We start from the raw sequence: 26,391 nt of genomic DNA on the forward strand, positions 1-26,391 counted from the left end.
ACTCTTTTCCAGGCCCAGTCTGCAATGATTGTGATATTGGTTCTCGGCAGTGGCGTATCCAAGCTATGGCAGCCATGGCTAGTGCCATAGGCGCCAAGCGGGGGGGGCGACCAGGGCCGATCCTTCACGGGGTGCAGTGGGTGCCCGGGCCCCGCACCCCAGCGCTGCGGCCCTGGTGACAAGTGGGGGCGGCCGCGGCCGGCGGCAGGGCAGAGCAGGAGATGAGCGCCTCCATTGCGGAAGCGCTCATCTCCATAGTCATCTGTATTGCCGTCCTCAGGACGGCAATACAGATGCCTGTCTGTGCTGCGGCAGAGGAGGGAGAGGTGTGTCCCCTCCTGTTCCTCTGATAGGCTGCCGGCTTAGTGCTGGCAGCCTATCAGAGGCCGGTGATGGCGCGATGACGTCATCGCGTCGCCTGAGCCGTATAGCGAGGGACACACAGACGGAAGAGGTGGCCTGCATCGCATCGCATTGCTGGAGGTAAGTATAAGTGTATTATTTTTTTTTATTTTTTTATATAGGTACAATACTGGGCTGGCACATGATAAGGGGGGCTACTGGGCTGGCACATAAGGGGGGCTACTGGGCTGGCACATAAGGGGGGACTACTGGGCTGGGCTGGCACATGATAAGGGGGGCTACTGGGCTGGCACATGATAAGGGGGGACTACTGGGCTGGCACATGATAAGGGGGGCTACTGGGCTGGCACATAAGGGGGGACTACTGGGCTGGGCTGGCACATGATAAGGGGGGCTACTGGGCTGGCACATGATAAGGGGGGACTACTGGGCTGGCACATGATAAGGGGGGACTACTGGGCTGGCACATGATAAGGGGGGACTACTGGGCTGGCACATGATAAGGGGGGACTACTGGGCTGGCACATGATAAGGGGGGACTACTGGGCTGGCACATGATAAGGGGGGACTACTGGGCTGGCACATGATATGGGGGGCTACTGGCACATGATATGGGGGCACTCTGGCTACTGGCACATGATATGGGGGCACTCTGGCTACTGACACATGATATGGGGGGGCTCTGGCTACTGACACATGATATGGGGGGGCTCTGGCTACTGGCACATGATGGTGGGGGGGGGCTCTGGCTACTGGCACATGATATGGGGGGGGCTCTGGCTACTGGCACATGATATGGGGGGCTACTGGCACATGATAAGGGGGGCTACTGGCACATGATAAGGGGGGCTACTGGCACATGATAAGGGGGGCTACTGGCACATGATAAGGGGGCTACTGGCACATGATAAGGGGGGCTACTGGCACATGATAAGGAGGGCTACTGGCACATAGGGGGGCTACTGGCACATAAGGGGGGCTACTGGCACATGATATGGGGGGGCTCTGGCTACTGGCATATGATATGGGGGGCTCTGGCTACTGGCACATGATGGTGGGGGGGCTCTTATTTCTGGCACATGATTGGGGGCACTCTGGCTACTGGCACATGATATGGGGGGCTCTGGCTACTGACACATGATATGGGGGGGCTCTGGCTACTGACATGATATGGGGGGGCTCTGGCTACTGGCACATGATGGTGGGGGGGCTCTTATTACTGGCACATGATTGGGGGCATCTATGGGGGCACATCTTACTGCAGATTATTGGGGGGCACTATAGGGGCATCTACTGAGGCTAAAAAAGAAGATATTTTATATGGGGGCTCTGTATAGGGGCATTTTATACTGGGACACATTATGGTGGGTACTATGGGGAAGGGGGGGCACTATGGGGGTCATCTACAGGGGCACTGAGAAGGGGTATTTTATATTGGCACATTATGGGAACATTAGCTCAACTGGGGGCATTACAAATGTTTTGCATATTATAAGGAGAATTATTACTACTGGGGGGGCATTATGGTGGGCTTTATTACTCCCCCATGGTATGACCCCCTAGTAGCAGCACCAGCCTCTCCCTGCTCTGCTATCCCTCTGCCCTTTCTCCAAATCCTTATTATGAAATCTTTCTCATTAGGTTAAAGCACAACATCAGCTCCGCCGAGCCCCCGGCCAAAGTGTTGAAGTGGCGTCCGAGATCCCCAAGGGCCAAGTCAAGTAACTGTAAGTTTTTATGGGGGTTCTACAAAAGAGCTATCGTGTTTTTTTTTTTGTTAAGGTTATCTGAAAGATGGGTTTAAAAAATTTTGACAAGGGCGCAGTTTCAGTGCTTGCCATAGGCGCCATTTTCACTAGATACGCCTCTGGTTCTCGGCAACCATTTACTTTTAACTTTTTAATGACAGACAACTGAAATCAACTCACCTGTCTCTACTTTATGCTGCTGTTACTATGGGCAGGATAAAGTTGATGACAGGTTCCCTTTAAGACTGATTTCACACCGTGTTTGTTTAGTGTTTGATCAGTGAATTTCATCAGTGATTGTGAGCCAAAACCAGGTGTGGGTCAAAAACACAGAATAGGTGCAAATCTTTCCATTATACCATTATCTCTCTGTAACCTCAGTTCCTGGTTTTTGCTCACATTCCGTTTTTTTGCGGACCGTATGCGGAACCATTCACTTCAATAGGTCCGCAAAAAAAACGGAAGTTACTCTGTGTGCATTCCGTGTCCGTATTTCCGGTCAGCAAAAAAAAATATATAGAACATGTCCTATTATTGTCCGCATTACGGACAAGGATAGAAGTGTTCTATTAGGGGCCAGCTGTTTAATTACGCAAAATACGGAATGCACACGGATGTCATCCGTATTTTTTGCAGATCAGTTTTTTTGCTAACATGAGCCCACACTGATCAAACACTGACTGACACAAGACCAATATGAAAACATACAATATGAGTAAAGATTTAAATTGCAAAGTCTAAAACTCAAGAATCCCAACTATACATTTGCCCTTTCTTCCTTTCATATCTGCCAGTTAACAGCAGACCACTCACCAGCAAGAGTCTGATGCAGGCATAAAAATAAATGTATGTATGATGCAGATGCTGATGAACCCATAATTGGCACCGACAGAACTACAAGTAATAGGATGCAGGACGGTTTGCCAAAAACAGGATTTGTTTTCTATCTATGGAGAAAAAATGCATTGCCTGACGTAGGAGGATATCTTTCATTTCTGGCCAAAATATGCTTTATAAATCTCCTAGTTTTCACATAAAAACAATGCCAGGGCTCATGATATAAATGATTCAGGTAACGTGTAATAGAGAATTTAAAGCCAGGAAAGAAGTAATGATTACCTACAATGCAAAGCAACAATGCACATCAGAATCCATTTATTTTGTATACACCTAGAAGTTATTGGATTTTTGTAAGGCATTTTACAGAATTGGAAGTTTTACAGTACAACAGGGTAGGGTCACCATGTAGCCAAACACTTAAAGGGGTTATCCAATTTCTGAAACAGCCCCCCCCCCCATGTGGCGGGCCCCTCACATTGAATATACTTACCCCACTCCAAGTGCCGTTCCTGGTCCCCGACCCTGGTCCCAGACCCTCCGGACCCCCAATCATACCCTTCAGACCCCCAATCAGACCGTTCAGACCCCCAATCAGACCCTTCAGATCCCTAATCAAACCCCCAATAAGGCCCCTAATCTGACCCTTGAGACCCCCAATCAAACTCTAAAATAAATAAACAAACTTACCTCTCCTGCTCTGCCGCTCCTCTCCCGGTCAGGCTGTCTTCCCAGCTCTCATCTCTTCCCAGGGCCGGCGCTGCTCTCACCTGTCCTCCTGCAGCGTCAGGTCAGAGTACGCTGTGTACGTCCTGATGCTGCAGGCGGTCAAGGGACAGCAGCGCGGGCCCTAGGAAGAGCGAGCAGGAGGAGGGGCAAGTACTGTACAGCGCTCACAGCGCTTTTCTCCCCCTCATCCTGCAGACTAGTAAGCGTTTCCATAATGGAAGCGCTTACTAGTATTCCCTTTATAAGATGCACTGCATCTTATTAAGGGAAGTATACAGCACCACTGGCAAGGGGGGCCCTCATTAGAATCCGAATTTTGTGTGATTTGATTAGTGGTAATCAAGGAGAGAGAGCGATAGAGTGAGAGAGCTGGAGAGAGACTTTTCCAAGCAATCAGTGCACTTTCAATTCAGGTATAATTTATTCAGACCCGAATTGAATCAGACGAGTGATTCAGTCAAATCTGACCCAAATCAAATTTTAAGAAATTAGCTCATCTCTAGTACAGACTATATAACTAATTATAAGTCCGGTGGTATAATCATGTGATGGTATTGTCATGAACTTGGACTTTTCTTATAAGTTTGTGTAAGTGTAGGTTACTACATGAGACTTGTACACATGCACAGGCAGAGCCAAAGAAGAAGGAAAATGTGGCTGTGTGATTGCATGTTAATGAATGATGAGATGTGGATGAGCTTTACTTAGATTTGAATAGCAGCAAAGTCAAAACACAGAATTACCGACGAACTGAAACCCTTTATTCATTAAAATCATAAAACTCAAAGCATTATTCACATACACAGGGTGTATAACTTTTTTTTTGCTTATATTAATTATTATTTCTATTTAAATATTTCAGAGCAAATGTATGTATGTGCTAACATCTAATAACACATGTAAGGGGTAGCTCTCTTTCACTGGGGTTACAACCACACACTTCTTCGCGGACACCAGGATTTAGGGGCCAAACTGTGCTTTATTGTGGCACACAGCATAACGGAAAAAACATACAAAGCCAAAATAAAACACCTTACCCGTCTGGGCTCTACCCAAACACATAGGTTTCCCTACCGCTTAGGGTCTAACTGACTGAGACCACAGCCTCTGCTCCAGGATCACACACACTTCCCCCACACTGACATACTGGGAGGCGCTTTAAGCCAGCCTGATTACAGCAGGCCTCACCTGCGATCACCTCAGGTAGAAGGGAATACCCATGCCGGAAGGGTGTGGATTGGCAGATTCCACTGCCAAGCCTACCCACCAATCCAATTAAAATCCAGCCCAGAATTAATAAACAAAACTGTCTCAGCAAACTATGCTTAGCTGAGACCACTGCCACTCTCTGGATTTTAGTTGTCTCACAAATCTGAGGTACCTGAATGGGACATACACTGTTCACATTACCACATACAACAAATATATACAAAAATCATAGTTACCTATAGAATAACATATTCCACCATATGTCTCCTCACGGTTTTGGAAATTAAGTATATGATTATTCAAGTATTGCAGGAGCAATGAGCTGAACAGCCTGACCAGGGGTGTAACAAATAACCATGGGGCCCCATAGCAAGACTTGGAATGATGCCCCACTTCACCATGACCACTTGCAGCGAGTTCAGAAAAACCTATGATTGGTTTCCCTTATGCACAGGGCTAATGCACACAGAGATGTCATAGTACACGGATATTCACGTAGTGATAGTGGAATAATGTGCAAACGGATATAGTTACTGTGGGGTAATGTACATAGTGATGTATTACTAATGGAGTAATGCAGACAGTGATGTAAAAATACCGGCAAAATGCACACAGTGATATCACAGTGCAGGAATAATGGATAATAGACATCCTGCACACAGAGTAACCATGCAAATCAATGTAACATTTGCAATGGGAACACATTCTATTTTCTACACAACCTTACTTACTGTACATTTCATCACTAACTTCACCTTTTATTTGAGATGGGGCTCTTTAGTTGTTGGACCAATTGTTAATTATACAGCTAAGGCCTCTTTCACACTTGCGTTGTCCGGATCCGGCGTGTACTCCACTTGCCGGAATTACACTCCGGATCCGGAAAAACGCAAGTGTACTGAAAGCATTTGAAGACGGAACCGTCTTCCAAATGCTTTCAGTGTTACTATGGCACCCAGGACGCTATTAAAGTCCTGGTTGCCATAGTAGGAGCGGGGAGCGGGGGAGCGGTATACTTACAGTCCGTGCGGCTCCCGGGGCGCTCCAGAATGACGTCAGAGCGCCCCATGCGCATGGATGACGTGATCCATGCGATCACGTGATCCATGCGCTTGGGGCGCCCTGACGTCACTCTGGAGCGCCCGGGGAGCCGCACGGACGGTAAGTACACTGCTCCCCCGCTCCCCGCTACACTTACCATGGCTGTCAGGACTTTAGCGTCCCGGCAGCCATGGTAACCACTCTGAAAAAGCTAAATGTCGGCTCCGGCAATGCGCCGAAACGACGTTTAGCTTAAGGCCGGATCCGGATCAATGCCTTCCAATGGGCATTAATTCCGGATCCGGCCTTGCGGCAAGTGTTCCGGATTTTTGGCCGGAGCAAAAAGCGCAGCATGCTGCGGTATTTTCTCCGGCCAACAAACGTTCCGTACCGGAACTGAAGACATCCTGATGCATCCTGAACGGATTACTCTCCATTCAGAATGCATTAGGATAATCCTGATCAGGATTCTTCCGGCATAGAGCCCCGACGACGGAACTCTATGCCGGAAGACAATAACGCAGGTGTGAAAGAGCCCTAATGTTAACCAGAAGGTAGAACTCCATAGTAATAGAGGAATTAACATTAGAAGCTTATTCAGTAACTTAAGAAGACGCGTGATGTAACAAATATATTAATACTGTAAACATATTCAAGTATTTCTTGTTAGGGTACTTTCACACTTGCGGCAGGACGGATCCGACATGCTGTTCACCATGTCGGATCCATCCTGCGGCTATTTCGCCGTGCCGCCGCTCCGTCCCCATTGACTATAATGGGGACGGGGGCGGAGCTCCGGCGCAGCACGGCGGTGCACGGCGAAAGGCCGCCGGACTAAAATTACTGCATGTCAGGCTTTTTAGTCCGGCGGCTTTCGCCGTGCACCGCAGTGTTGCGCCGGAGCTCCGCCCCCGTCCCCATTATAGTCATCGGGGACGGAGCGGCGGTACGGCGAAATAGCCGCAGGACGGATCCGACAGGGTGAACAGCATGTCGGATCCGTCCTGCCGCAAGTGTGAAAGTAGCCTAAATTAGTGATTTTTGAGCTACACTGCACCATTGACAATAATCAGACCATGGAATAAACTGAAGATTACATTTCTCATGTTTGCTAAATCACACACTACAACATTATTAAAGTTCTATTCCAAATTCAATCTACGGTATATTATCTGAAACACAAGGTGGCCAAGGTAGTGTAGTATTTGAAACCTACTGTAGGCTGTGGTTTAATTGCAGGGCTGGTGCCCCATGTACTCACTTTTGCAAGCGGATGACGGGCTATACTTTGGAGGGGCGTGACTAAGCAACTACCTGGTCTTCACTAGAGCCTCTGATGGTGAGGATAGGCTTGGGTCATTAGGGTAGTTGCCAGGTGCCACTCCAGAGCAGTCCCCAAGTCAGCGGCAGCTGACCAGGGGGTCAGAGACACCGGTGCAAGCACCGAGGGGAAGGACAGGCAGCGATCAAGCAAAGTCCATAAACTACGTCCAAGGTCAGAGGCAGGTGGCAAACAAGCAAAATCCGTTAAATCCAAAAGCAGGGTCTGGTACATAGAAAAGCAGAAACCCCAAAATACAACTTCACACTAGGAACTAGACAAGCTAGTGACCAAGATTGCTCAGGTGCCTTCCTGGGGCAGGAAGTGCCTTTAAATACTTCCTGCAATCCAGCCATAGGCTGGTAAGACAGAGGGCGTGTTGCCTCACAAGGGAGGAGAGATGCACCCGCGCACGCCCTAACAAACAGTACAGGACTCAGACAGGAAGCATGCTCTGGCATGGAGCGTGGATACAACAGTTAAGCTACCTGCTGTTCACGCTTGTCAGCACGGCGCATTTCGGCAGGAGGGAAAGAGGGAGTATTGGAACAGCATGACAGACAGTCCAGGCGGCTATTGAATGTACTGTATGTAGGAAATGTAACACTGTGAGTGTGAGCTCGCGGGTAGGGGCAGCTGCACCGGCACGGACCGCTGGGCTCCGACGCACAGTGTTACATTTTCTACATACAGTACATTCAATAGCCGCCTGGACTGTCTGTCATGCTGTTCCATACTCAGGATCTACCAAGAAAAACTGAATGTGCGTGGCTAGTTTTACTCCCTAGAGGATATTGTATGCCAAGCTAATAGTAATGTAAAGGCAATGTTATGCCATGTTTTGGAAATGTGAAATCAGCATTGAAGTGAATGGGTCCACATCCGTGATGCGGAATTCACACGAAACGGTCGCCGTATATTGCAGATCCGCATATGTGGTCCGCAATACGGAAACGGAACACATACGTTCGTGTGAACAGGCACTAAGAGTACTATTCAGTGGCTGCAGTCACTTATATCTTATAAATAACAAGACGTTTGACTTAACCAGGATCAGGGGCATGCACAAATATCATAGCCTCCATCCCCACCCCCTGAGATTTCAATTGAATTTACATTTGTTTTATGTGGAAGAAGATTTAAATTTTAAAAATCACACTCTGCTTTATTATTATGGGATTTATTCAAAACACCAAATGTCACGTGCATAAACACATAGCTCTAAGTTTCCTGCTTTCTTCCTGTACATGATAAAACTGTCTGCCTACAGCAAGACTAGGGGGAGCTCACTGCTTAAGAATTTATACAGTTACTGCTGAATTCAATGGCAGCTGTAAAAATCTCTTTGCACTAAGTTCCCTCTAGCAGCTGTAACACCCCAGAGTTGTGTTACTAAACTCTTTCACCCCGCTACAATCTGTTAAGAGCCTTAACCTTGTCATCTCACGTAATTTTACATAATATCCTCACAACTGTGCATTCTAAACCTTGTTAAATGTATATTGCTGTAATTTCTATGTTCACCAGCAGGTGGCAGCAATGTTCTGGCAAGGAGTTAGGTTCAGTTTAGTGTTTCTAGACTGGAATAGTTCATTCCAGTTTAGCTCCCCCCTCTGTGAGCAGAGTGGGTTGCGCCCACATCCTGCCTCATGGGAGAGAAGGAAGTTAGAGTTAGTGTGCCAGCCACCCCTGCTAGGGGAAGGCTGTGCGTGTAGGAGCTTCCAGATATAGGGAATCAAGCCAGGATCTTGTCTCGGCTGAGACATTGATCATCATCCCCAGCCTGAGCCCTGCAGCCTCAGCTGGTAGAAGCAAGCAGACAACTCCAGAATTTCAGGAAGAAAGCATACCCTGTGAAGATAGCTGTGAGTAAAGTCCAGAGATCCAGGAGAAGCCATAGTCCTCCTCAGTTAGTCAGTCCCCAGACAGCAGAAGATAGAGAGTGCAGAAGCCAAATTCCTGCCACAGTATAGAGCTACAAAGCAGACGTCCTTTCCTGCAAGCTCCAGGTACATAAGAGAGCAGAAGATAAATTCCTGCCAACCATTGCCAATACCTGCTGGGACTAAAGCTGTATCTTGCTTGGATGAAAGCTACAACCAGTAAAATACAAGTTTAAACTTCACCAAAGGTCTGGATCTCAATTTCTGCAGCAAATTCCTCTATTACTGATACTAGCACCACACTCATTTTATTGCAATTGAGCCAGGATCCAGGAGTCCAGCCGTATCCAGGTAGGAGACACCGTTGACACCATTATCACTACCATACAGAAACATTACACCACTCTGGCATTCCTAACCTGGGGCCTGAGGTACAACATCTTAAAGGGCCCTGTGACAGTACCCTGCGCACGCTGCAATTGGCGTCACGAACAAAACTATAGACTATTATACCCATATCCTGACTCACTGCATAATTTGGCGTCCGTGTAACCGTACCACGGTCCTGCTCATTGCACAGCGACTGCATGATAATGCCATGAATTTATGGTGTGAAGTGGAAGAAGGAGACACGCGCTTGGTCTCATCTCAACACAGGCCCCATAGCAGCCGCATGATCTGCCTCCATACTAAGTTCGCCACTGCGACCAACTACTCATAGGTAATATAACACATCTCGGACAATTCTTATAAGGCCCCTTTCACATGGGCGAGTATTCCGCACGGATGCGATGCGTGAGTTGAACGCATTGCACCCGCACTGAATACCGACCCATTCATTTCTATGGGGCTGTTCAGATGAGCGGTGATTTTCACGCATCACTTATGCGTTGCGTGAAAATCGCAGCATGCTCTATATTCTGCGTTTTTCACGCAACGCAGGCCCCATAGAAGTTAATGGGGTTGCGTGAAAATCGCAAGCATCCGCAAGCAAGTGCGGATGCGGTGCGATTTTCACGCACGGTTGCTAGGTGACAGTCTATTCACTGTATTATTTTCCCTTATAACATGGTTATAAGGGAAAATAATAGCATTCTGAATACAGAATGCTTAGTAGGTGATCAATTGAGGGTTAAAAAAAAAATAAAAAATTAACTCACCTTCTCCTCTTGTTCGCGCAACTCCGGGTCTCTTCTTTACTTCTCAAAAGATGAACTATCGGCTAAAGGACCTTTGGTGACGTCAGATCACATGCTCCAATCACATGGTACATCACCGTGGTGATGGACCATGTGATTGGAGCATGTGATCTGACGTCTCCACAGGTCCTAGCCGATAGTTTATCTTTTGAGAAGTAAAGAAGAGACCCGGAGCTACGCGAACAAGAGAAGAAGGTGAGTTCATTTTTTTATTTTTTTTTTAACCCTCAATTGATCACCTACTAAGCATTCTGTATTCAGAATGCTATTATTTTCCCTTATAACCATGTTATAAGGGAAAATAATAAAATCTACACAACACCTAACCCAAGCCCGAACTTCTGAGAAAAAGTTCGGGTTTGGGTACCAAACATGCGTGATTTTTCTCACGCGAGTGCAAAACGCATTACAATGTTTTGCACTCGTGCGGAAAAATCGCGGGTGTTCCCGCAACGCACCCGCACATTTTTCCGCAACGCCCGTGTGAAAGAGGCCTAAGAGTTAAATAATTGTATAATCACTATGCGCAACTTTGCAATCATTTTGTTTATTGATATTGGGTGTGTGTATATGTGTGTGTGTGTGGTGTGTGTAGTGTGTGTAGTATATATGTGTGATGTGTGTGTGTTTTGTGTGGTGTGTGTTGTGTGTGTAGTATATAAGTGTGATGTGTGTGTAGTATATATGTGTGTGTAGTGTGAGTAGTATATATGTGTGTAGTATATATGTGTGATGTGTGTGTAGTGTGTGATGTGTGTGTAGTGTGTGTGGTATGTGTGTGTGTAATAGTGTGTGTAGTATATATGTGTGATGTGTGTGTAGTGTGTGTGGTATGTGTGTGTAATAGTGTGTGTAGTATATATCTGTGATGTGTGTGTTGTGTGTGTAGTATATATGTGTGTATGTGTGTGTAGTGTGGGGTGTGTGTGTGTGGTGTGTGCTGTGTGTAGTGTGTGCGTGTGTGTAGTGTGTGTGAAATAGTGTGTGTGTGTGTGTGTAGTGTGTGATGTATGTGTTTGTGTGGTGTGTGTTGTATGTGTGTGTAATAGTGTGTAATAGTGTGTGTATGTGTGTGGGTGTTTAGTAGTATGTATGTGTGTGTATTAGTGTCTGTGTGTAGTGTGTTTGGTATGTGTGTATGTGTGTGTGTGTGTGGGTGTTCAAATCTTCCTGGAAATAGTGAATTTAAACCTCCAAGAAAGCGGAAAGAAAATCAGAGAGGTGTGCGCCTTGGGGCCTAATACAAGTGTATTATGTGCCTGCCATTAAAAAACAACGCTGTTTAAACAGTTCCCATCTTCAATTTGACCTACATACAACTATTTTAAGAGTCAAGCAGCAAAAGCATTTCTAGTTGGAACTGATAAAATACCCCACGTAGTAAAGTGCTTTAAATGCCGAGAGCTAAGATAACCCTGCCACAAACTGGTAGTCGTCTGCTGACAGTGTTTGTGGAGCAGACCTACTGTAAATGGGTCACAGCCAAATTCCTGTAACAGAGGATTAGCAGCGCTGCAGTGTGGTTAAGACCGTGACTGCTGCAGAGGTGGGGCAAGCACTGGACCAGAAAATTAGGAAAAAACAGAAAGAGACGCCTCCCTCTGTTTGTTCCCGAGCAGAAAGCAGGCTAAAGTGTATCCTTTTTTTAAGAAGGAACTATAATAAATTACGATGAAATGTATCATCGCCTAGATTAACACTCGTGATATTTTGACATTTTTCAAGAAACGCCACTGCTATTATCTGTTGGAGTCGGTCCCTGCGACAGCGTGCAGCTCAAGCAGAATTAATTGGGTAACAAAGAAAGCTGCAGTTTTGTGCCTTGGAAACAGCATGGAAAATAGTCAGGCTGTGCTTCTTATTAACGTTTCCTCAATGCTATTTCCAGAAGGTCTTTCCCTGGCTTTTTGTTGCAGTTGTGTGTATACAGTATGTATGTGTTTGGGTGTTTTGTATTTTTTTTATACAACCAAAAATCAGGGACATCTTACTGTCACATTCATTACAGTATGCACTATTAGTATTACATTGTTTGCACAAGGGCTTTTAACTTTTTCTTTTGGCAAAAATTGCAAATGGATTCCAGAAGAAGGGAAAAGGACAGCTCTAATTGTGTGGTGGTCAGGGATGGACTGGGACAATAAAGTGGCCCTGGACTTCAGCCAGACCGGCCCACTTTATTTTTCCCAAACACACTCAAAAAAGGGGTTATGTCTCTTCAGCAAGTGGCATTTATCTTGTAGAGAAAGTTAATACAAGGCACTTACTAATGTATTGTGATTGTCCATATTGCTTCCTTTGCTGGCGGGAGTCATTTTTCCATCACATTATGCACTGCTCGTTTCCATGGTTTTGACCACCCTGTAATCCAGCAGCGGTGGTCATGCTTGCACACTATAGGAGTAGCCGGGATTGTGGGAGTGCACATAGTTTGGGGCTTTTTTCGACCACCAATGCTGGATTACAGGGAGGTCGTAACCATGATGACGAGCCATGTATAATGTGCTGGGAGACATTTTGTCTCTATGGCACTATCTGCCCTAATAGTGATACAGTGCCCACATAGAGCACGATAGTGCCCTCCTATTCACAGAAAAATAGCGCATTTGTACCCATATAGTACCTACCTAGGTGCATAGAAAGTGCCATACTTTGGCTCTATGTCGGCACTGTATGACTGTGGCCAAAGTACTGTAGGTTTTCACTTTAGGTAGGTACTGTATGGCACCATAAGCAAGAAATACACCATTTATCTGTGCATAACATGGCGCTATCTGAGCACTGTATGACCGTGGGAAGACCTGGGCATACTATGCTCAGATAAGTTGTGTATTTAGTGTCTACAGTGCCCACAAAGTGCCATATCATACCTACCTAGAGCTAAAACGTGGGCAGAAAGTGCCATACTTTGCCTATAATTATACTCTGTCTACACAAGTATGGCGCTTTCCGAGTATGGGTTCTATATGGCACTATGTGGGCACGACAGGCACTAAATGCGCCATTTATCTGTGGATAGTATGGCACTATCTGCCCACAATCATACAGTGCCCACATAGAACCAAATATCGCCGTACCGTACCCACACTATTATATGGCAGTGCCCAGAGCGCCATATGTTGACTATGTGGGCAGATAGTGCCCTACTATGCCCAGATAAATAGTGCCCTTAGTGACTGCAGTGCCACACTGTACCCACCTAGAGCCAATCTGTGCACAGAAAGTGCCATACTTTGTCCACAGTGACAAAGTGCCCTTTCTGTGCACAGTCTGGCACTGGCTCCAGGTAGGTATTCTACTACACGTGGGGGCACAGCGCTCATCTCTTTAGTAAAGAGTCTTTACTACCTTATTCAGCTCCCGCCTCCAGCCTCCAGTAACAAGTGCGGGCGGCAGCGCTCACTCACTGACGTCACGCGCCTGCGCCGCCTAGTGGGAGGAGCAGGCGTGTGACGTCAGTGATGAGCGCCGCCCCCACACTGCCTGCTGTTACTGGAGCTTTACCCCCCTGATGCCTGGCGGCCCTGGCCGGCCCATAATTCGATCGGCCCACCGGGATTCTCCCGGTACTCCCGATGGCCAGTCCATCGCTGGTGGTGGTTTACTAATCACACTGACGAGATTGCTGCCTGCACTGTAAAGTTATGAAACTTGCTCCCACGGGTTTTGTGGACAGATGTAAGAAAGGATTAGATATACAGTAGTAGATACAATGGGGCAGATATACTGCGCTATTGAAAGGGAACCAGTTGGTTGGCACAATTTGCACCACAAAACTGACGTACATGCTTTGCACTGGATTTATCAAGTATTTTAGACACTTTAAAAAAAAAAAAAACTTTTTATGACTTTCCCAATGAGGGGGAAGCAGGGCCAAATTGGCCGTAGACCCTACAGGGAAATTTCCTGGTGGGCCGATGTCCAGGGGGCCACTCGAGCCCTCCTTATCGCCGCCGGCTGGATACATAATGCTCTCAGTTGTAATTTATGGAATGAACATCAGGTACTTATACACTTGGCAGGTGCCCTCCTAAATTCAGCCATATTGCCGTCCCCAGGACTGTGATACAGTTGACTATTTTATTTTGCCATACTTTAGTATTTGGTTCTGCTGGGGCAGTATTTTGTGCTGCACTATTGTACTGCTGGTCCCATCTACTTGTGTTGTCCGTATAGCATGGGGCCTCTTAGGTTTTCTCCAGGGCCACTTTAAGTTCCCAGTCTGCCCCTGGGGGGCAATGCTTATTGAAAGGGGGATGAAGCTTTACAGGAAAAGAGGAAGTGGTTTAAATTCTCCTCCGTGCTCCAAATTTTTTCCCCGAATTTTGGTGCATTTTTGTAGTAAAACTAAGAGTGTAAAGATGCAGTTTAAGACTGCCTCATTCATATGACTGTTATTTCAGAACCAATTAAAGTCTATGGGGCATGTTAAAAAATAGGACATGTCCTAATGGGCCCTACTGAACTCAATGGAGGTGTTTTAGACAGGAGTGCATCCATCTAAGGCTTCTTTCACACTGGCGTTAGAATTGTCCGGCAGGCTGTTCCGGCAGGAGAAGAGCCTGCCGGATCAGTACTAATGTTTGCACATGTGCTGCTAGAAGTCTGCACCGGCCTCATTCACTATAATGTGGACGGGCCGGAGACGCGGCCGCCTCTCGGCATGTTTGCCGGCAGCACACGTGTGCACAGATTATTACAGATCCGGCAGGCTGTTGCCCTGAAGCCTGATCGATGTTAAAAATGGGTACACTCTGTAAAAAAAAAAAAAGGACCTTTCAGGGGTTAAAATGAAAAAATAATATTCATCTCATCGACTTGCATGCATGTGGACACTTGCTCCTCACTGGAGGCAGCACAACCTGATACTCCCAGTATGGTGACGTCACAGGGTCACGCTTAGAGCGTCAGGTCCTGCTGCCTGCAGTGAAGAGCCAGTATTTCAGTGTCTGCCTGTGGATGAGGGGTTTTTTTTTCATCACAAGCAGAATGGGGGCATTATTCCTACTCAGGAGCACAAAGGGGGCCATTAATCGTACTGGGGAGCACTCATGGAGATATTAATCATTCTGGGGGGGAACAAACGGGAGCATTAATCATACTGGGGGAACAAAGAGGGCCATTAACCACACTAGTGGGGCAATTATGACACTATTTGCTGGATGCAGTTAGTTTTTAGGGCACTGTGTGCCAATAATTATTGCAGGGGGCACTATCTGTTTGGTACCAGTATTTTCAGGGGGTTTATCTGTTTCTGCAGTATAGTATTGAGGAGCACAGTGGGCACAGTATTGGGGTGGCAGGATGGGGTGTTCAGAAGGTGGGGAGGATGATTGAATAGTAGGAAACTATATATATTTGTCAAACCCTGCAAAGACAAGAGATGGCTGAAAGAAATCATCATGGCGGTCTGGTGTGAATAGAGAAGATGAGGAAAGAGAACATCTACATCAGAGACGTCATTGGATGTAAGAGGTATGTGGCACTGTATTAGGCCTGGTTCACACTTGAGCGTATTTGATACGCGCGTTTTACGCGCGTTTTTGTCAGATGTTTTCGGGCCGCGTTTTTGGAAATAGGAAATGCGCGTCATACGCGCGTTCTTGCGATTGACCACAGAGGCATCCAATGAAAAACAGAGGTGTTTATGTACAGAACGCTCGACAATACGCCCCAAAGAAACTCCTGTACATCTTTGGGCGTAGGGCGTTTTACAGCGCGTTCGTACGCGCTGTAAAATGCTCAGGTGTGAACCAGGCCTTAGGCTACTTTCACATCTGCGTTAGTGATTTTGGCAGGCTGTTCCAGCAGAGAACAGCCTGCCAGAATTCACCGGATCTGGCACTGCTGGATGCTGACGGAATGCCTGTCAGCTCCATTAACTATAATGGGGTCCAGCAGAGATCCGTCCACAATCTGGCAAAAATGCAGAGAATCGGTGGCACACAAACCGCTGCATGCTGCGGTTTGTGTCCTTCTGATTCCTTGCATTCTCTGCCGGATCAGGTGGCCGCATTGTAGTGCCACAGGTGTGAAAGAAGCCTTAGGCCTCATGCACACGACCGTTCCATGTGCCTTCTGCAATTTGCAGAACGGAACAGGCGGCCCACTGTAGAAATGACTATTTTTGTCCGCAAAACGGACAAGAATAGGACATGTTATATTTTTTGGCGGGGCTACGGAACGGAGCAACGGATGCGGACAGCACACGAGTGCTGTCCGCATCTTTTGCCGCCCCATTGAAGTGAATGGGTCTGCACCCGAGCCGCAAAAACTTCGGTTCGGATGCGGAACAAAACAACGGTCGTGTGCATGAGGCCTCACCCTGCATGTTTTGTATTTCTGTATGTAATGTTAGGAGGGAATCGGTTAGGTTGAGAATTTGGCCTGGCGGATGAGGGAACCCCGGCACATTCTTGCACACGGGCCCTCTGTTGTCTGTGTTCGCCCCTGATTATTAGTATGTAGAGTGTTGATTTAGAGGACTGTCCGATTGGCAGCAGAGGTCCTGGGGAACTTTTTCCGCTATATAACAAATTGTATCTCTGCTGACAGAATTCAAAAGGCTCCTTAAACTTTATAATTCCTATTATACTAATGACTCTATTTGTTTTAACCTCGTCTTCGGAAATGAATGATGAAGCTGATGATCACCTAAAGGGGTAGTCTTAGGCTTCTTTCACACCTGCGTTTGGTGCGGATCCGTCTTGTATCTGCACAGACAGATCCGCACCTATAATGCAAACGCTTGTATCCGTTCAGAACGGATCCGTCTGCATTATTCATTCAAAAAAAAGTCTAAGTCAAAATGGATCCGTCCTGACTTACAATGTAAGTCAATGGGGACGGATCTGTTTTCACTGACACAATCTGGTGCAATTGAAAACTAATCTGTCCCAAATTGACTTTCAATGTAAGTCAGGACAGATCCGTTTGGCTCTGAATCATCAGGCGGACACCAAAACGCTGCAAGCTGCGTTTTAGTGTCCGCCTCAAAAGCGGAACGGAGACCAAACGCAGCCAAACAGATCCTTATTTATTGAGAATGCATTGGGGCTGAACTGATCCGTTTTGGGCCGCTTGTGAGAGCCCTGAGACGGATGTCACAAGCGGACCCAGAAACGCCAGTGTGAAAGTAGCCTTACTAAGACAATCCTTTTCTATATGCCCTCATAGTGGGGGTCTCCCATTGGTGACCCTAGACTCTGCGCCAAAGCTATCCTGTAAACATGTACTAACCCTCAATCGGTCCTGACCCGTCCATGTAATGCACTTTTAGCTAACTATGTAAGTGGTTTCCATTTAATACTACATTTCCAATGTTAGAAGCTGCTGGTCGTCGGCTCATTTTACCAGCAAGTGCTCCAATAGTATAGTAAGGCCTTCTGGAAAACTAAAATTCCTCATGGCTTCCCTTCCAGCATCTCAGCAGACTGCAAGCTATACTATCAAAGTGCAATTTGGATTCATATAGTAATATGTTGATGTGGGAGGTGATCCTATGCTAGACAATAGCTTTGAATTAGAACTTTATCCCTTAGGGACATTGAGCCGTAGATACAAATATTGTATATGATAAAGGAGAACAAAAACATTTACCGAAGCAATGTAATAATAGCAATCACCTAACCAATAACATTTCCAACCTCTGTACGTCGGCTGTGATAGAGCCCTGTCTCATCAGTTACCACCCGCTCAATTATACGGAATGAGGAAGCAGAGGAGCAAACGATAACACAAATGCTCTGCAACCATGCCCTATATAGCATTCAGTCAGTGTTCCTGATAACATCTCTGCTGCAAAAGTGTAGATAAAGCAAGGACAACTGTTTTCTCAAAGACATTTTGCACTTATAGTCTGTGAATCCTATTAAAGGTAACAATGCAGATACTGTAAGTGCATTACAGCCGGCTATAAGGCCGGGGCTACAGACCAGGTGTGTTTAGCAGCCTCTTTGATACCTGGGCTGCCATAGGGTCGGACATAGGTGCACCTCTTTCTTCTTGAATGAAATAAATGTATGCTTCCCAATACGAGGTGATATCACCAAAATAATGCCACTGCAGATAACATGTCATCCAATGATGCATCACCAAATAGTTCTGCGGCCAACTTGTACAAGCCACACAGATATTGACATTGGACTGATTGGTTTAAAAGGCCGGCTTTACATAGTCAATTTACTATCAAACTAATGAAATCAATTTCAATATAACACAATGCCATTGTTCCCAGGTACCAATTCAAACCACGTGACGGTGGATACCCCAGGAAGTAACTTTATGTATTCTAGATATCCCAAAATGAGTATACAAATGTATTCAGAGTACCTTCTAATCTGAACTACCCGTTGATGTCGGATGTGCACCAACAACTCCTGAAGATGGACGGGGCAGTCATGAAGATACCCTTTAAGAAAGGCATTTTATTTAAAGAAGTTCCACCCTGTGGTCTCACAGCTTCCTGCGTGGACTACAGGACGACCAGCATCCCCAACTCTGCTGCTTACTGTAGTCCATGCAATAGTACTGGTACCTCCTGAGGCACAAACAGCCCTAAATCTCTGTAGGAAGTATTAGGAGGTATTGCTAGCAGACACTGGAGCCATCGCTCAGGAGCAGTGGGGCGCAGGTTTGAGTCTTCAGTGCAGAGAGGCCAGGAAACTTCACAGCATGGTAATGTCAAGAGGACACTTGCAATTATGACATTATGTTTTCTCGGTTATACAACTAGTAGGACCATTACCCTAGATATATTTAAACTGCTTTTCATTTTCATTTGTTGGAAAGTAACAGTGCTAACTACCAGTCAGAATGGAGACCAGTCCAGGACCCTTGAATCTACGTATCACGAAGGTCCCAACAGTTGGACCACAACCAATTACACTTTTATGAACCAAGATAAAAATTGTTTCAGAGGATTACTTATAGATCAGGGCTAAGAGAAAGTCATTTACCTGTAACCACACTTGGGATTTTAGACAGGAAGCTTTTGACTGTTCGTATAGGGACCCCGCCAGATTTATCATCTTGCATCCTGGTGATGATATCTTCAATCTGTAACAGAGAAAAACATATGGTTTGTGACAATGGGCAATTATAGAAAGGGTGACAGTTATTTTGGATTTTTTATTATTATTCATTTTTGATTTATAATTTAATATTCACATTTTACAGACTTTACTAAAAAGGCATTTGTATTTCTACATGTGAAATATTTACCACTGGCAAAGACCAGGGCATACCCTTCTGTAAGTTGACAATTGTGTGTATTATATCCAACATTTGATTATAAAACATTTATAAGGGGAATATGTAATGTATGTAAATAGAGCTTAAAGAGGGCCTGTCACCACAAAATACAATGCAATCTGAAAGCAGCATGTTAGAGCAGGAGAAGACGAGCAGATAGATATATAGTTTATGGGAAAAGATTTTCTAAAACCTGTAATTTATACATTTATATCTTCCTGTGAAGAGCTATCGGTACAGGAGGGAGTTGTTACCGTTGACTGACAGCTATCTCTGTATACACAATTATACACACAATGCTATCAATCACTGATAACACCTCCTCCCTGTACTGATGCTGTTCACAGGAGTTAAAAAATGCAACAATATAAATGTATAAATTACAGGTTTTACTGAATCTTTTCCCACAAAACTATATATCAATCTGCTGAGCTCCTTCTGCTCTATAACATGGTGCTTTCAGATTGCATTGCATTTTGTGGTGACAGATCCTCTTTAAATAGTAACTTTATTTTTACACAATATCATTTCATTTAATAGACAATGATGTAGATAGCAAATTTCTAAGTCACTTTGTTTAGAAAATATGCCTGCATTTACCTGAAAAAAAAACCCACTGAGAAGTCATGGCCACTAGGGGTCTCACTTCCCCCTAATTTGCAGTCCATTGACAATATCCATCCCTAGCAACAGAGACATAGAGGACGGCAGGGAGGAAGTTGTGGCATGTCACAGCTAGCTCAGATCCTGAGCCTGAAAAAAGAACTGCTTCTACACTGCTTCTGACCATCACAGGAGCCTCCTGCCTTTCTGTAAGTTGGATTTCCCTCTCCCTATCTGTTCTTTGAGCTCCAAAGCTGAAAACAAACATACTGGGAAGTAGAGTAAAGGATGTCACAGCAGTACAGTGCTGGCAGATTCCACCGAAGGGACATGACCCTTGCTTGTGAGAGAAAGGCATCTAGCTGTGCAGCTGAAACAGGGAATATTAGAGCTGAAAAAGACATTAGGGAAGCCCAAAATAGACCTGTTCCCTCGCAGTTATGATTGTACAAATAAGCACAGCCATTATGCCTTTTGTTTTGGAAAACTCAGGTACACTTTAACTAAAAGCAAGTACACTAATGTGCTTATATCCTGTAATATTAGAAATTGTGGCCCAACACCGCAGGTGGTCTTTGAAATAGACAATAGAGTTATTAACAAGCAATTCCCCTCACACATACCATTTTTTATGTATACAAGCTACCTGTTTAACTGCATTGAAAAACAAGATGAATGTCATATGTATGTAGATCAAACTCAACTTTTATGTCTGTATCAGCAAAAAAGGGGCACACTTTCTCAGTCACACAAGTATGAGTAATTATGAAATGGTCTACGCAAGGATACAGTACCTGGCTTTTATTCTCCCGAAACATACCTAGGATGGAAGGCAGCAACTTATTCCATTGTATACGCATAAAACGTTATATGTTTTCTTTTATGTTTTATGGATTACATATCTATTCCACACCATAAAAATGTATACAGACATATACCAGTTTAACAATGCCTAAAATATAACCCTTTTGGCCTCCCTTGGGTGTAAGGAACCTCGTGGATACATTTGTAACACCCCCGAGTGGTGTTACCACTCCTACACCCTGCTACTGTCTCTAATGGTCTAACCTAATGTATGTCATCTATGTATTTCTGTCCAGGTCCTTGACATTCTGCAATGCTATGATTATTATGAAGCTGTTATGTTTATGTAATATGCCTAGTTCACCAGCAGGTGGCAGCGTGTATGGCAGCGCTATAGATAGAGGGAATGGAACTAACCATTCCATTCTCCACCCTTGGGCAGAAGTAGGCCAGTCCTGCTTTCTGCCGGAAAGGTGGGGCCAGGGGTGCACCTAGCCTTTCTGCTGCCTGAGGCAAAAACTGAAACGGTGCGCCCCCTTCCTAATGCTAATTTCGTAACCTAACTCCTTCCCTTCAGCCTATGCCCCCCTCTTGCCCCTACCTGGTGCTGCCTGAGGCGATCGCCTCACCTGGCCTCATTGGTGGTGCATCTCTGGGTGGGGCAGGAGATTCCAGTTAGTTCTAGTTTTAAGCTAGACAAGAGGTGTGTGAGCAGGGGCACGCTCAGGCGTGCCTATGCCAGCCAGAGCACCCTAAGCTTTGCTGGCCATGAAGAAAGATGTCTCGAATCCATAGGGGCCAGAAAAATAGTTCTTCGGCCACCATAAGAGAAATCAGCAAGAGGAAGAGTTCTTTGGCTGAAGATAAGTTTTACTGAGTGTCAAGAGGGGAATAACAGTCAACGGTACCCCATCCAAGGATACCAGAGCAGATCAGAGCTACAAAAACCAGAGCTAAGCAGAGTTTAGTGCAACACAGAGAAAGAAAGCCAAGTATTTAAGCAAGCCTGTCAGTACAGCAGAGAAAAAGAGAAAGCAGAGTTATTGAGTTTGCCTGACAGTTTATGCTAAAGCCTGCTGGAACCAAGACAAAGCCTGCCAATCGTTTGGATGAACGTTTACTCAAGTAAAGCTGCCATTGATTTTCACCACAAGGTCTGGACTCAAGTTATTTTTCCTTCATCCCTCAATTATTCCTCCTTTTATGTAAAAAAAATTATTTTCCTACTGCGCCCTTTTCCCTCAATGTCAGTACTCAAGGATGCACTGAACTAAGTTTGTAAGGCTGAAAAGAGATATGTCCATCCAGTTCAGCCTGTTATCCTGCAAAGTTACATAGTTAATACGGTTGAAAAAAGACAAACGTCCATCAAGTTCAACCAAGGAAGTTGATCTAGAGCAGGGGTGCACAACCTTTTCTGGTTGGGGGCCACATTGTCAGCCTAAACAAATTCCAAGGGCCGAAAATAAAACTTAAAGAGGTACTACCAACTGAAATACTATATTTTTTGCATATTGAACATACAGTAGATATCATAAATGTCTAGTTACACTTCTAGTACTCCCAACTAATGGGAGAATACATGAAAAATACATGTGAGCAGCCACAAGATATAGAAATACATATCTGTTACCAGATGGTTGGGGCCGCACAGAATGGTATTGAGGGCCACATGTGGCCCCTGGGACGCAGGTTGTGCACCCCTGATCTAGAGGAAGCCAATTTCCCTCATTTTAGGGGAGAAAAATTCCTTCCCGACTGTGACTGTGACGAGGGGACATCCTCTGCGTCTGGAGGAAAGAAGGTTTGTACACAAACATAGAAGAGGATTCTTTACGGTAAGAGCAGTGAGACTATGGAACTCTCTGCCTGAGGAGGTGGTGATGGTGAGTTCACTAAAAAAGAGTTCAAGAGGGACCTGGATGTATTTCTGGAGTGTAATAATATTACAGGCTATAGCTACTAGAGAGGAGTCGTTGATCCAGGGAGTTATTCTCATTGCCTGATTGGAGTTAGGAAGGAATTTTTCCCCCTAAAGTGGGGAAAATTGGCTTCTGCCTCACAGTTTTTTTTCGCCTTCCTCTGGATCGGCTTGCAGGATAACAGGCCGAACTGGATGGACAGATGTCTTTTTTCAGCCTTGTAAACTATGTTACTATTGTGGGGTTTCGCTCTGGTAGACCGGATTAGCGGACGCGGTATAGAGGCAACAACAAGTTCTTTGGATCAAACAGTTCAGTGTTTTATTCACACTTTAGGCAAGTGACAAAACAAGCAGTCATAAACAAGCAAAAAGTCACCTTGAGGTGTTGGTAATTCACACCATGCGGCAATTCTGCCTCAAAGAGTCCTTGAGCATAGCAGCACCAACCTGTTTTCACGCCAAACAGGTAGCAAGCCTTCATCCAGACACAAGGCTCCCAGATCCCAACACAGAGACCTCGCTTCTGGGCCCAGCTGCCTATTTAAGGACAGCCAGGTGCTGCCAAAACCCGGACCGGCACTTAAAATCCGGTCCGGTATTTGACCTCACCTGGCTGTAAATCAGCCCAGCAGCACATGCTGGGAGGAAAATACCTGTTTTCCAAGACCAAACCTCTCACTGTGTCACACTATGTAAAATGGCAGTGCCTTACAACTATGTCGGTGTTATACCACTTGTGGGTACAATGGCACGGTCCAGTCACTGCTGACAGAAGCACACCACTTTGACAAGAGGAATGCTAATGCCAAGTTGTTCATTTTTATGAGGAGGAATAATACAGGAACAACGGAGTGTTATGAGGAAAGCTGCTGCAAAACTGTATATTTCTTTAAGGATACAATGTCAGGAGTGGTGATAGGTTCTCTTATAGTAAAGTGATTATCATTTACATATTTCCTTCCTTTAAACATTTTAAGACGTGTACACTTAAATGTGCTCTTGAAATTTATCTTTGACATTCAAAGAACCTGAATAGCAACCATGGTGGTAAAAAATAAAAATAAAAATAAAAATCTGTGTGGAAAGATTTAGACGTCTCTCATGAGTGCAATAATATGATCTATGCATTCGGCAATGCAAAGAGATAACCTGACCTGACCCTTGTGTGTGCATTCGAGGTCACTTGGGACTGGTTACACTATATACGTAACATACAGGATTATTGTAAATTGGAAAATCATTTTCTCTGTGACGCTTTACCAGATGAGCCTTCTGTCTGTATTCATATTTCTGCAATTCTCTGTGCAAATTTCAGCTCTCTGTACTGTTATTTACTTATGAAGCAGATCAACGTAATACATGCCTTAAAGGGGCTTATCGAGGAAAGACTTTTATGGCTGGACAACACTGCACATCTCAACTTCAGAAACAAAAATAATATCTCACCTATTATTAAATGGGTTTATGAAATATGAAAACAAAATCTGCTTTGTTCCAAAACAGTGACACTCTAGTGCAGGGTTTCTCAACTCCGGTCCTCGGGACCCACCTGCCAGTCATGTTTTCAGGATTTCCTTAGTATTGAGCAGGTGATATAATTAGTGTCCGTGCATCAGGACTTAGGTGTTCATTCTGTGGGATATTCTCAAAACCTGACCGGTAGGTGGGTCCTGAGGACTCTAGTGAATGGTGCTGAGTTGCAATACCTGACACAACCTATGGACAAGAGTGGCACTGTTTCTGAGGGGACAAAATGCAGACTGATATAATTTTTCATCATAAATATTTAACTAAACCGGGGTATACAGAATATTGCAGACAATGACAGCCAGTTACACAACTCTAGGGGGAAAGATAAGCTACAAAAAAAATAACTAATTTTTTTGTTATGTAGACTTTAGTAGAAATGAACTAAAAACGGTATGCAAATTCTCTCTCTTTCCAGTTATCTCTCTTTAACGTTTTACCTCTAGCGTCACCTGTTGGAAGGGAGCAAACCTAGAACTCAATGTCTGGCCCTTTAAAACAGGGCTTGAAAGTATTGCATGGCCTAACAGAATCATATTGTCCCTTTAGGCCCCTTTCACACGAGTGAGTTTTCCGCGCGGGTGCAATGCGTGACGTGAACGCATAGCACCCGCACTGAATCCTGACCCATTCATTTCTATGGGTCAGTGTACATGAGTGGTGATTTTCACGCATCAGTTCTGCGTTGCGTGAAAATCACAGCATGTTCTATATTCTGCGTTTTTCACGCAGCCCTGGCCCCATAGAAGTGAAAGGGGCTGCGTGAAAAACGCATTGCATCCGCAAGCAAGTGCAGGTGCGATGTGTTTTTCACTGATGGTTGCTAAGAGATGTTGTTTGTAAACCTTCAGTTTTTTATCACGCGCGTGAAAAACGCATCAAAACGCATTGCACCCGGGGCGGAAAACACTGAACAACTGAACGCAATCGCAGACAAAACTGACTGAACTTGCTTGCAAAATAGTGCGAGTTTCACTGAACGCACCCGGAACGCATCCGGACCTAATCTGTCACGCTAAGGTCACCTGCACACGTTGCGGAACACATGTGGCTTTTCCACAGGGATTCTCGTGGGGGGAAAAACGCAGCATAGTACAGTACCAGCAAAGTGTATGCGATTGCACAGATCTCATGCACACTTTGTAGAAAATTTCTTCTTCTGTGCGGAAATTGACCTGCCATGCGGATTTCCATATCTGCAGCATGTCAATTATGTTTGCAGTTTTACCTGTGGATTTCACCCTTTTCCAATGAAGGGTGAGATTTGCGGCAAAGCTGCATCAAATCTGCAGCAAGATATGCAATTATAAATTGCGGATATGGTGCAGAAACGCACATAAACCTGCATGGAAATTTGCGCAGATCTTATGTGCGCTCACCTGCACTCATGTGCAGGCGGCCTAAAGGGAATCTGTCACCAGCGACCTCCCCATCCAACTGTTTTGCACAGACACATAGCTGTGGTTCACCTGATTAAAGCAATGCTTCTCTTTTGTTGTTCCCGAGCTATGATGCTTTTTCTTAATATGCAAATTAGGCCTTTGGTGCAATGAGGGCATCACCATTGCACTTGTTGCACCCAAGCTCCAACCATTACTCTGACCAGCCGCTCCCTCTCTGCTTTGCCACTGCCTGGCCATGTCAATGAAAGCAGTGAGGGAGGGACTGGCCCCAGAAAGGAGCGGATCTTGGCTGCAACAAGAGCAATGGTGACGTCCTGATTGCACCAAAGGCCTAATTTGCCTATTAAGAAAAAGTATCATAACTCTGGAACGGAGCATCGGATCAACAAAAGGAAAACAACATTTAAAATCAGGTGAAACACGGCTATGTGCTGAATAGGGAAGTCACTGGTGACAAATTCCCTTTAAGAGTGTGCCCATAGTGAATATGATAAGTCATACATATAAATAAAGGGGTATTCCCTCTAGGACCTTTACCTATTTGGAGA

General features: G+C 45.3%; 1 protein-coding gene across 2 annotated transcripts in view; it reads right to left on the bottom strand.

The window, feature by feature from the left end:
- RGS6 (regulator of G protein signaling 6) overlaps window positions 1-26,391 on the bottom strand; it is a 436,918-nt gene that overhangs the window by 171,046 nt on the left and 239,481 nt on the right. For both annotated transcript variants that reach the window (XM_040412145.1, XM_040412143.1), the window contains exon 3: window positions 19,288-19,387. In XM_040412145.1, the coding sequence (XP_040268079.1) occupies window positions 19,288-19,387 (100 nt within the window). The remainder of the gene's footprint in view (window positions 1-19,287; window positions 19,388-26,391) is intronic.

This window comes from Bufo bufo, chromosome 11 (genome assembly GCF_905171765.1).
Source record: "Bufo bufo chromosome 11, aBufBuf1.1, whole genome shotgun sequence".
NCBI classification, from domain to species: domain Eukaryota; kingdom Metazoa; phylum Chordata; class Amphibia; order Anura; family Bufonidae; genus Bufo; species Bufo bufo.